Here is a 12,697-nt window from a genome sequence, read left to right on the forward strand (position 1 = left end):
CCATATTAGTAATTACAAACAGTTACACCAGGTGATGTCATCTGTGATTTGGAGTTGTTCACATTTCCTTTTTCTTCCCCATCCGGCCCAGACCCTCATGACCATTTCTTCCATTATCAACTTGTCTCCACAGAACCTGCAAGAAAAATATAATATTCTCCACACTTTTTAAGCACCTATAGCACTCTATACAGTAATAACCACCCCTTGGTGTCTCACACATTAGAGTGGGTAGATAAGCAGATTGGGGAAAAAGTAGGTAGGTTCCACTATTTAGTAGATCCCTTCACATGGTTTCCCCCACTACGAAGGTGTCCAGAGTAGGTAAGTGCCACCTGTAGGTAGGTCCCTGTGTAGATACCTGTAAGTATTAACTCCCTGTAGGCAGCAACAGCCTCCTATAAGTAGGGGTTACACCCTGTAGGTAGGTACCATTGTGGATGGTAGCCCCCCTTTATAATGTTGCAGTCCTCAGTATATAGTTGCAGCCCCCCCCCCATATGTAGTAGTAGAAGCCCCCACTTAAACTAATAGCAGCCTCCATTTAGGTGGTGGTGGCCCCCTAGATGGTGGTAGAGGTAGCAACGGCCCCCTAGATGGTGGTAGAGGTAGCAACGGCCCCCTAGATGGTGGTAGAGGTAGCAGTAGTAGCTCCCTTTAGGTAGTAGAGGTAGCAGCCCACTTTAGGTAGATGGTAGTAGTAACAGCAGCAGCGCTTTTTGTGTTCACACAAACACATCTATCATACATACACACATACATCAGTCTAGCTTACACACATCTATCATATATATACACACATCCTAAACACATAATTAGAGATGAGCGAATTTTTCCCAAAAAAATGTTTCCGTCTGAATTTATTTGCGGCAAATCTCTATTAAAAACTATTTCTGGCCTACAGAGAGCCTCAATAGGGGTGTAGAACACTTCGCCCTGTCGTAACATGCATAGGGCATGTGCTGTGTTGATGGAATACTGTTATTCAGTATGACATGCAGATTACAGGCATCGCTGTTAGTATCACTGAGGCAGAGCGTCTGGATGGGGCAGCAGGGTCGGGAAACCATATGGCGTCACAATTGAAGAGATTAAAGAGATTTTTATGTAATTTGAATTTATTTTGAATTTATTTAAATTTGTTTAAATCCTTTTTTGAGGACCCATTCTGGTGAGCATAGAGCTGTCAGTCTGCTGCAAAGCGAGCTAGCACCTGCTCCAGCCCCTGCCTCTCAGCGAACTAAACCCACCCCACCCCCGTTTCATTTGGATTGTGGTAATTAGAGAGGTAATCTATGACGACGACTAGAGAGGAGTGAATATTTAAAAATGTCATGAAAAGTCTCCTAGTTTGGTCTTAAAAACGAGCTGGCGGTCCGTCGCGAGGCCATCTACCGCCTGTCCCAGCCCCTGCACCCCCATGCTCGGAGTGTACACTTGAAAAGGGAGGGACTGCAGTACCAGCAACTTGGACAGGAGCACATTCAGCTTCTGTGCCGTTGGATAAGTGGGCGCATAAAGCTAGAAGTGGCTGCAGTGAAAAAGCTCATACTTGGATCTTAAAATTGAGCTGGCAGTCCTCCGCCAAGCGAGCTATTGCCTGTTCCAACCCCTACCTCTCAGCACAGACAACGCCCCCCCCCCACCACACACACACACACACACACACACACACACACACACACACACACACTGAAAGCGCGAATGTTTCATTTAACCAGTTAAGGTTCATTGTTATCGCTCCAACCTGTTTCATTGGATTCTTGTGGTAATTCCACAGGTAATGTCAACGACCATAGGACCTCAGTCTTGAAAAGATTACATCGCTTTGCATTTTTTTTTTTTTTAATTTAAGACTTTGATTAGATTCGCAAGTTTAATGTCCTGGGTGCTTGATGCATTTACTTTGAACTCCCTCTTGCACCATGACTTAAACTTCCTGCCAATAGGTGTGTATTATAGGGCAAGACCACAGGACATGCAACAAGGTGCCTTTTTCGCCACAAACCCTACAACATTCAGCAGACAAGCCTGGATATATTATTTGTAATCTATCAGGTGTGAGAGATACCATCGTAGCCTAGATTTGACAGCTGCATCTAAATGCGATCTACATGCCAATGCCCAGTCTTTTTCTGTAATAGAACGGGAGAGGTCTCTTTCCCACGATTTATATGGCGCATATGTTAACAGTGGCTTGGCGGTCTCTAGTAGATCATAAATGGGACTTAGCCCTTTGAACCATATAGACATCAGGCGGAACAAATCTAAGTTGTAGAAACTGTCCAGCTCACCATGTGCTTTGCCCGGACTGTGCTGTGGCAAGCACCAGGACACTGTAGCAAAAGAAGAAAAGTTGTCCAGCAAAGGAATAGTGCAAAAAATCTTTATTGTAAAAGCCAGCAAACAGAATAAGTGACGCGTTTCAGGTGTCCATTTGCACCCTTAGTTGTATGACTAAGGGTGCAGATGGACACCTGAAATGTGTAAATTTTATCCTGTTTACTGGCTTTTACAATAAAGCTTTTTTGCACTATTCCTTCGCCAGACAACTTTTCTTCCTTTGCTACATTGTCCCGGTGCTTGCCACAGCACAGTCCGGGCGAAGGGACAAAAGTTGTAGGTCCATGCTTTGTGTTCATATTCCTTCAGAAAATGCCTAATTTGTAAGAATTTATAGAAGTAACGGGGAGAAATCTTATTTACGAATTGATAGAATTGTGATCGTATAACTTTGTTATAGATGGAAGACCTTTCTCACACCAGTCGCTTAAGTCCAGATTGGGTCTTGCAGCATATAAGATTCATAGGGGTGTGGGCGATGGACAAAAGTAACTTCCATGTGTTATGCAAAAAGGACCAGCATTGTAATCCCACAATCGTGAGCAGGGATAGGTTCTGAGGCATTTACATCCCTTCTGTACCTACCCATATGGGATTTGAAAAGTCTAACGTAGGTTTCTATTTGTAACCATGGAGAGCTACGGTTTAGGGACCTATAGGGTTTCCGTTATGCCGTCAGTGTAGCCACATATTAATGGTGGAGATCTGGTAAGCCCAGGCCTCCTCTATCTTTGTTGTGTTAGGAGTGCAGGCGATACTCTTTTTTCACCCCCTCTCCATATTAATGAAGATAACATATGTTTCAGTTGGTTAAAGAAAGATATATGGAGGGAGAAGGGAAGTGTGTGTTTTAAATGTTGCTATTCTACTCGGCCACGATATTTCATTCATGGTCCTCTTTTTAAAAGGTTTTTTTTTTTTTTTTTTTTTTTTTAAATAGGTTATAGTTTTTAGCATATAACTATGGTAGGGAAGGAACAATTTGGATACCCATACCTAAATGTGTGATATTATCAGTTCTCCAATCTAAAGGGAATATCTTTTTTTCAAATGATCTGACCTCTTAGAGGGGAGCTGTATGGGTAGGACCTGGGACTAGAAAGTACTTGTTATAATAAGACACTGCACTATATTGTTCAATAGTGTCAATGGCCCCAACCAAGGACTGTTCCGGCTCTACCATAGATAAAATATCATCAGCATACATAGATATAAGATTAGTATTGTCATCTATTTGCACACCTTTAACTTGCGCAGCTGCTTTCAGTGCCAAAGCAAATGGTTCTATGCAAAGTATGAACATTAAAGGGGAGAGCAGGCACCCCTGGCAGGTGTCATTGCCTATTGAAAAGTTATTAGATAGTACACCATTTGTAAATACTTTCGCGTTAGGGGCCGGGAAGAGAGCTTTCATAGCTTTAAAAATAGGTGGCAGAAGGTGACTTTGTTTAGATCCTCCACTATGTTCTGATCATTCAACAATTGATCCAGTTTTTGAGATCTCTTCTTTTTTTCACAAGATGTTCCAATTTAATTAGTGATCCTCTTATGACTGCCTTATGGGCATTCCAAACTATGCAGTGATTTAATTCAGATTGGGTATTGGACAAGTCTGAAACAATCATCTTATGTTTAGGATGCCTTAGCAGAAAATCATTACAGCGCCACAAGTAAGATGGTGGGGATACATACCTCTCATCTATTTGTAGCGTGATGGAGGTGTGATCTGACCATTTAAAGGCTTCAAAAGTGGAATATGCAATAAAGTCCAAAAGTGATCTACTTACCAAGAACAGATCAATCCTTGACTAACTACTAGATGGAATCGGGTAGAAGGAAAAATCCCTCTCTCCAGCATATAATTTGAGCCATGTATCGTATACTTCTTCAGTATGCAAAATGGGCTTAAAGGAGAGGGACGATTCCTTCCAGAGGAGGAAGTGTCTGCCTGTAAGTCTGGGACTGCATTGAAGTCTCCTGTGGTGATCGGGTGGCCCTGCTTATGTTTATCAGTCTGAATATTTTCCGTAAAAAGTGAAGTTGGCCTCTGTTAGGGGCATTCAAAGATACTATAGTATGTTTCATTGTTAATGGTACATATTAATAGTGTGTGTGTGTGTGTGTATGAGAATGAAATATATGAGGAAAACATGTCTAACATGGAAGGCATCTTCCTTTTTAATGAGTTTCTTGAATGCATAATACGTCACAGGCTAGGGTCTTGGCTTCTGACCATAAGTAAGATCTTTTTTTGTGGAACAGAGAGTCTGTTAACATTTAGAGATACAACCTTCACAGGCATGAGTCCAATAGGTGCTCAGGAAGAAGACGGTGATCTGTTCGCAGGTCTTATGGAATAGGGAGCAATGGTGGTTTGGAGTGTTCACACTGCTTTCTGAAAAGGAAGGGAAAACAGGGAGGGAAACACATAAGGACAAACAAGAGAAAACTGTCTCTAAGAAGCCTAAAGAACTGGACAAGCCCAGGAAAAGGTGATGAATTTTCATCAGGAGTGGGGCAAAACAAAGCTCTGCGTGCAGAGCAGGATAGGGAGTCACAAATCCAAGTCGGACAGCCTTTAATGGAGACCCTTGTGTGTGAGCGACCAGCTACTTGCCAGTCTGGACGGACCTGTTCTGGGGAAGAAGAGGCAACTTTGTGAGGGATATGTACTGTGATGCCCCAAACTTTTAGTTGCTTCATTTCCTCTTCAGTGGAGCGGATTACATGCAACTTGGCATTTCGGTGCACCAGAAGACGTGTGGGATATCTCCCATTTGTAGAGAATGTGCCGATCTCTTAATGCTGCTGTGATTGGAGCCAGAACTTCTACGAATCTGTAATGTAACAGATAAGTCCATATAGAGACATACCATGCGGTACGGCTCAGGAACATTATTCCGGTCTCTTGCTTTCGCCATGAGGGCTTCATTAACGGGGAGAAGTGTACCTTAGCAAGCACATTCCGTAGGACATCGTCTGCAAGGTGGTTCGGAAGGGGCACTCTGTGTGCTCTGTCCAGGAGGAGGTCCGTTGAAGATGCGTTAGGCAGGAACGATTGCATTAAGGAGGTTAGGTATGTTGTTGGTCCCTTAACAGTAACTGACCGGGATGACCCTGAATTTCACATTGTTTCTCAGAGACTGATCCATCATGTCGGCTACTTTTGCACATAGGGTGGAGACATCTGAGTCCAACTCATAATGTGATTCTATATGATCATTATTTGATTTAACAAGAATAGCAAGTTTAGATTCGGTATGTTTACTCTCATTTCCACCTCCGTGATGGCAGAACGGATTGGTTGAAGAGTATGCAGTAAGTTGTTGTTAGTTATGGAGGTATTCAGTAGTAGTAACGTGCGCTTCAGCGTAATTTCTGGTTCATGTACTTCAGAGGCAGGTACAGAGTCAAAGAAGTCCTCTCCCGCTATTTGAAAGGATTCTATTAACTAGTTGGAATCCTCCACTGGTCCCACGCTGTCCAGGCAGGGCCTTTTGTTTAAGGGGACAAAGGAGCCGAGGCGCCATGATGGCTTAAGGAGGCATACTGCGAGGCTCGGCTGCCTTGTGGGTCAGTATCTCCGTCAGAGCGGCCGTCTGTCAACGGTACAATAACCGGAGGTAAAGATTATCTGCATCTGCGGTTCTTTGCACAGCTTCTTCCCACGCTGCCATTAGGTGAAGACACAGCATCGCCATCTTGAGAGGCCTGAGTCAGCGGCGGTGCATAGAAGTCCGTAAGTTTCCGGTGGTTGTGGTTAGATTTACCCCTGGATGACATCTTGGGTTCAGGCAGCTTTAGCACTCAAAATGGGCAAGAATATGGTAGTGCAATTGGGTGATAGTCGCTGTATATAGTCCCTGGCTGCAGGAGCTCAGAGTTCAGGCAGCCATCTTGCTCTGTGGCCAAACCACGCCCCCTAGTGTGTACATTGTTCATTCGCCACCTGTTTGACTGTTAAGATAAGCATGTTTCCATTAATTTACCGCAGACACTAAATTCCTGCACATATCTTTTGATACTGTTGTATCAAGTGTACACAATTCTAGTTGTATAACTTTCCAACATTTTAATAATTCAGCTTTATTTAGAATAGTAAAAAACAAACATAACTAACTCTAAAGGGGTTTGCCTGGTGACATACTCTTTCTAAAAGACCATCTATAAAGTTATACAGTGGGTGCACCTTCTAAAACATGCACTGGATGTTACATTTATAAAGTGTTCATATAATCCCATGTATTATACAAATTTAAGTATATTCCTATAGTCAGTACATGTGAACTTTACAAATAAACAAATAAAAATATATATATTATATTATATTTATATTATTTTTTTTCCCCTCTCTCCTATAGTGGAAAGCTGGTTTCTCCAAAATGGAAGAACTTTAAAGGCTTAAAGCTTCAGTGGAGAGATAAAATCCGTCTAAACAATGCAATTTGGCGTGCTTGGTACATGCAGTGTAAGTATAAACCAGAATTCATGGAGATGTTACAAGAAGTCTTAGTTTTTGGCCTAGACTTTGTTGTAATTTATGGTTGCACAACCTCATCCAAAGTTTGTTTGCTGTGTTTCTCCTCCCTTCGTAATACAACTAGCTCTTTATTAAACCTTCACTATGTAAATTAGGCCTAAAAGATGACAAAGATAAAACCAGCAATGGCTACTAAACAGAAATCTATAAAAGAAAATACATATATATTTTACTTCTCCTTGCTCTATAGATCTGCTCTAGGTTTTCAGGATTTACATTTTATATCTTAAAAAAGCATTACTTTTTATGAAAGGAAGAAGGGGGATTTGTCCTGCAGGCATGCACCCTATGGGGGATATTTTAGCTTTCCTTCGAAATCCTCTTTTGCTAAAAAGGATAGCTTTACATCCACAAGTATCTTTTACAACTTAAGGTTGTCCAGGGAATTCATTTTGTATATTTAAAAGAATGCCCCTCCCCCAAACTAGTTTAATCTGTGAAGTACACCCTTAAAGAGGTACTCCTGTGGAAAACTTTTTTTTTTTTTTTTTTTTTTAAATCGACTGATGCCAACAGATTTGTAAATTACTTCTATTAAAAAAAATCTTAATTCTCCCAGTATTTATTAGAGGAAATTCTTTTCTTTTTGGAGCACAGTGCTATCTGCTCACATCTCTGTCCATTTTAGGAACTGTCCAGAGCAGCATATGTTTGCTATGGGGATTTTCTCCTACTCTGGACATTTCTTAAAATGGACAACAATGTCAGAGAGCACTGTGCTCGTGATGTCAGCAGAGAGCTCTGTGTTTCGAAAATAATTTCCTCTGTAGTATTCAGCAGCTAATAAGTAATGGAAGAATTAAGATATTTTTAAATGGAAGTAATTTACAAATCTGTTTAACTTTCTGGCACCAGTTGATTTAAAAAAATAAATAAATAAAATGTAAAAAAATCCACCGGAGTACCCCTTTAACCCCTTAAGGACCCAGGACGTACTAGAACTTCCTGGCACCCTGGGCTTTAAGGACCCAGGACGTACTAGTACGTCCTGATGTTTCTCCGGTCTCTGCCGTGCCCCAGGCCCCGAGATCGGAATTGGATGCCTGCTGAAATGCTTCAGCAGGCATCAAGGGCAAACGCAGAGGGGGGCCATGTCGCCGCAAATCGCTAGGGAAATCGCCCCTGCGATCTGCGGCAACACCGGGCTGATCGGGTCTCCGGGACCTGACCGCCCGGTAATTTTGCATGATCCCGGCTTTCACAGACAGCCAGGGCCATGCTAAAGTATAGGAGCGAGGTGGCAAGCCTGCCACCTCCTCCTATCCCCTGCGATCCGTCGGTTAGTTAACCGATCAATCGCAGGGGGGGACGGTTACTTCCTCCCGCCCTGGCCGGCCCCTGGATGTCCGGAGAGGACGGGAGGAAGACCGGAGGATGCGACGGGGGAGTGCTGGGGACCGGCCCCGGTACTTACCTCGTCCCTGAAGACCCAGATCCCGACTGCGGCCGTGACAGTTGAGTGGATCTTCAGCCGCGGTCGGGCCCTTTACAGCAATGCACGTCGCCGTAAAGCGACATGCATTGGTGTAATGGGACCCTGTATACTACAACTCCCAGCATGCCCAGACAGCCCTTACTGTCTAGGCATGCTGGGAGTTGTAGTTCTGTAACATCTGGCCCTTCAGATGTTGCAGAACTACAACTCCCAACATGCCTGGACAGTTTTGGCATACTTGGAGTTGTAGTTTTGCAACATCTGAAGGGCTACAGCTTGGAAACCACTACACAGTGGTCCCCAAACTGTTCTCCTCCAGCTGTTGCGTAACCACTACTCCCAATATGCCCTTCGGCTGCCTGGGCATGCTGGGAGTTGTTGTTTTGCAACAGCTGGAGGCACACTGGTTGGGAAACATTGTCTGATTCCTAACTCAGTGTTTCCCAACCCGTGTGCCTCCAGCTGTTGCAAAACTATAACTACCAGCATGCACTGATACAGGGTACAGGGTACATTCACATGGGCAGGGGGCTTACAGTGAGTATGAGGCTGCAAGTTTGCGATGCAGCAAATTTTGCGAGGCAGCTCAAACTCGCAGCGGGAAACTCTCTGTAATCCCCCGCCCGTGTGACTGTACCCTAAAAACACTACACTACCACAAAATAAAATAAGTAAAAAACACTACATATACACATACTAGGGATCGACCGATAATGCCCCCACCGCACCGCGACCGCAACCCCCCGGCCCGCCGCACCGCACCCCTGACCCACCGCACCGCGTCGCACCCCCCACCGTGATGCTGGGCGGTATACCGGTATGGATTTTTGCCCATACCGCTATACCGGTCGGGCCCCTCCCCCACCCTCCGAGTCAATAAAAAAATTAAACTTACCCGTAATGGGGGTGGTCCGGGCTATCCATCCTTCCTTCCTGTAGTGTCCGGGGGCGTTCCGGGCTGTCCTTCTCCGACGGTCATCTTCTCCACTTCGGGCAGGCTCCGGCCTAGTACACTGCATAGACGCTGCTACGCCGTGACGTCAGGTGCGTCGCTGTGCACGGGCATCCCTGCGCAGCGGCGTCTATGCAGCGTACTAGGCCGGAGCCTGCCCGGAGTGGAGAAGATGACCCCCGGAGAAGGACAGCCCGGACCGGTTCACTCTTCACCCGGAATGCCGCCGGACACTACAGGAAGGATAGATGGCCCGGACCACCCTGACAGGTAGGGGGAGAGAAGCGGGTGGCGGCGGCAGCCTATGGCCCCGAAAAAGCCACTGCAGTGCATTGATTAAAAGCGCCCGCTTTAAATCAATGATCTGCAGCGGTGTCGCAGGGGGTTAAATAGCCGATAACTTATACCGATATTCCGGCATAAGTTATCGGCTATCGGCCCTAACCTGCACCGATTATCGGTATCGGCCCTAAAAAAACGATATCGGTCGATTCCCTAACACATACCCCTACACAGCCCCCCTCCCCAATAAAAGTGAAAAACGTCTGGTACGCCACTGTTTCCAAAATGGAGCCTCCAGCTGTTGCAAAACAACAACTCCCAGTATTGCCGGACAGCCGTTGACTGTCCAAGCATGCTGGGAGTTTTGCAACAGCTGGAGGCACCCTGTTTGGGAATCGCTGGCATAGAATACCCCTATGCAAATCCCTAATTCAGGCCTCAAATGCGCATGGCACTCTCACTTTGGAGCCCTGTCGTATTTCAAGGCAACAGTTTAGGGTCACATATGGGGTATCGCCGTACTCAGGAGAAAAAGCCCCCCAAAATTTGTTAGGCAATTTCTCCCTTCACCCCTTTTGAAAAGGGGAAGTTGGGGTCTACACCAGCATGTTAGTGTAAAAAAAAAAAAAATTTACACTAACATGCTGGTGTTGCCCTATACTTTTCATTTTGACAAGAGGTAAAAGGGGGAAAAAAGGCCCCCCAAAATTTGTAATGCAGTTTCTCCTAACTACAGAGATACCCCATATGTGGGCGCAAAGTGCTCTGGGGGGCGCACAACAAGGCCCAGAAGGGAGAGTGCGCCATGTACATTTGAGGTGATTTGCACAGGGGGTGGCTGATTGTTACAGTGGTTTTGACAAACGCAAAAAAAAAAAAACACGTGACCCCATTTTGGAAACTACACCCCTCACGGAATGTAATGAGGGGTGCAGTGAGAATTTACACCCCACTGGTGTCTGACAGATCTTTGGAACAGTGGGCTGTGCAAATTAAAAATTTTGTACAGCCCACTGTTCCAAAGATCTGACAGACACCAGTGGGGGGTAAATGCTCACTGTACCCCTTGTTACGTTCCTCAAGGGGTCTAGTTTCCAAAATGGTATGTCATGTGGGGGTTATTTTGCTGTCCTGGCACTATAGGGGCTTCCTAAATGCGACAAAATTTGCTCTCAAAAAGCCAAATATGACTCATTCTCTTCTGAGCATTGTAGTTCGCCCGTAGTGCACTTCAGGTCAACTTTTGGGGTACCTCCATACTCAGAAGAGATGGGGTTACAAATTTTGGGGGGTATTTTCTGCTATTAACCCTTGCAAAAATGTGAAATTTGGGGGGAAACACATATTTTAATGAGAATTTTTTTTTTTTTTTTTTTACATATGCAAAAGTCGTGAAACACCTGTGGGGTATTAAGGCTCACTTTATTCCTTGTTACGTTCCTCAAGGGGTCTAGTTTCCAAAACGGTGTGGTATGTGTTTTTTTTTTTTTTTTTTTTTTTTTTTTTTTTTTGCTGTTCTGGCACCATAGGGGCTTTTTAAATGCAACATGCCCCCCAAAAACTATTTCTGAAAAACGTACTCTCCAAAATCCCCTTGTCGCTCCTTCGCTTCTGAGCCCTCTACTGCGGCCGCCGAACACTTTACATAGACATATGATGTATGTGCTTACTTGAGATAATTTGGGCTACAAATAAAAGTATACATTTTCTCCTTTTACCCCTTGTAAAAATTCAAAAATTGGGTCTACAAGAAAATGCGAGTGTAAAAAATTAAGATTGTGAATTTTCTCCTTCACTTTGCTGCTATTCCTGTGAAACACCTAAAGGGTTAAAACACTTACTGAATGTCATTTTGAATACTTTGGGGGGTGCAGTTTTTATAATGGGGTCATTTGTGGGGTATTTCTAATATGAAGACCCTTCAAGTCCACTTCAAACCTGAACTGGTCCCTGAAAAATAGTGAGTTTGAAAATTTTGTGAAAAATCTGAAAATTGCTGCTGAACTTTGAAGCCCTCTGGTGTCTTCCAAAAGTAAAAACACGTCAATTTTATGATTCAAACATAAAGTAGACATATTGTATATGTGAATAAAATAAAAAAATATTTGGAATATCCATTTTCCTTACAAGCAGAGAGCTTCAAAGTTAGAAAAATGCTAAATTTTTTAATTTTTCATCAAATTTATGGATTTTTCACCAAGAAAGGATGCAAGTTACCACAAAATTTTACCACTATGTTTAAGTAGAATATGTCACGAAAAAACATTCTTGGAATCAGAATGATAACTAAAAGCATTCCAGAGTTATTAATGTTTAAAGTGACAGTGGTCAGATGTTCAAAAAATGGCCGGGTCCGAAGGTGTAAAATGGCTGGGTCCTTAAGGGGTTAAGATCTTTCTGTCTGTTACTATCTGTATTTAAAAAAAAAAGTTAACCCAGTCTCCTTTTATATTGATTTATTTTGCATCTACCAGATATAGAGAGAAGACAGAACCCAGTATGCCATTTTGTGACCCCATTGGACGCATCTGTAGATTTTGACGAGCATAAAAGACCTGAGGTATAAAAGTATCAGTGTTTTATAATGGGGCAGTGTGCCAAAGACTACATTTCTTTAATCTGTTCCATCTTTGCAATTCTGACATACCCTGATCAGCCATAATGTTGAAACCTAATATTGTGTAGATCTCTTATGCCACCAAGACAGCTCTTACCCCTCAAGGCATGGACTCCAAAAGATTACTGAAGGTGCCCTGTGGTGTCTGGCACCAAGAGCTTAGCAGCAGATCCTCATGTCCTGTGAGTTTGAAGATCAGACTTGTTTTGTTCTTTTTGCCAGCGCTGCTAAAGTCTATTGAGATTTGGGGGAAAGTCACAGGACCATCACATTCTTATGTTTTCCCATGTTCTTCTGTTTCGAATTCATAAACTGAGTGTTCACTTGCTGCCTTATGTTATTTTACCCCTTGACAGTGGCCATTGTTATTCCATTGATTTCTCAAGTGAGTGGATTTAATGTTATGGCTGGTCAGTGTGTACCATGCACTAGGAAAGATTCACTTGCATTATATATATATATATATATATATTGTATACATTTATTTTTTTTGCCTTCAATTTTATGTTGGGGCCTTGTGCTAAAATT

General features: G+C 43.5%; 1 protein-coding gene across 3 annotated transcripts in view; it reads left to right on the forward strand.

Moving 5' to 3' along the window:
• The window catches only part of MLXIP (MLX interacting protein), a 77,584-nt gene that overhangs the window by 35,361 nt on the left and 29,526 nt on the right, over positions 1-12,697 (forward strand). For all 3 annotated transcript variants that reach the window (XM_056534955.1, XM_056534968.1, XM_056534963.1), the window contains exons 2-3: positions 6,705-6,811; positions 12,027-12,112. In XM_056534955.1, the coding sequence (XP_056390930.1) occupies positions 6,705-6,811; positions 12,027-12,112 (193 nt within the window). The remainder of the gene's footprint in view (positions 1-6,704; positions 6,812-12,026; positions 12,113-12,697) is intronic.

This window comes from Hyla sarda, chromosome 1, assembly GCF_029499605.1.
Source record: "Hyla sarda isolate aHylSar1 chromosome 1, aHylSar1.hap1, whole genome shotgun sequence".
Lineage (NCBI taxonomy): Eukaryota > Metazoa > Chordata > Amphibia > Anura > Hylidae > Hyla > Hyla sarda.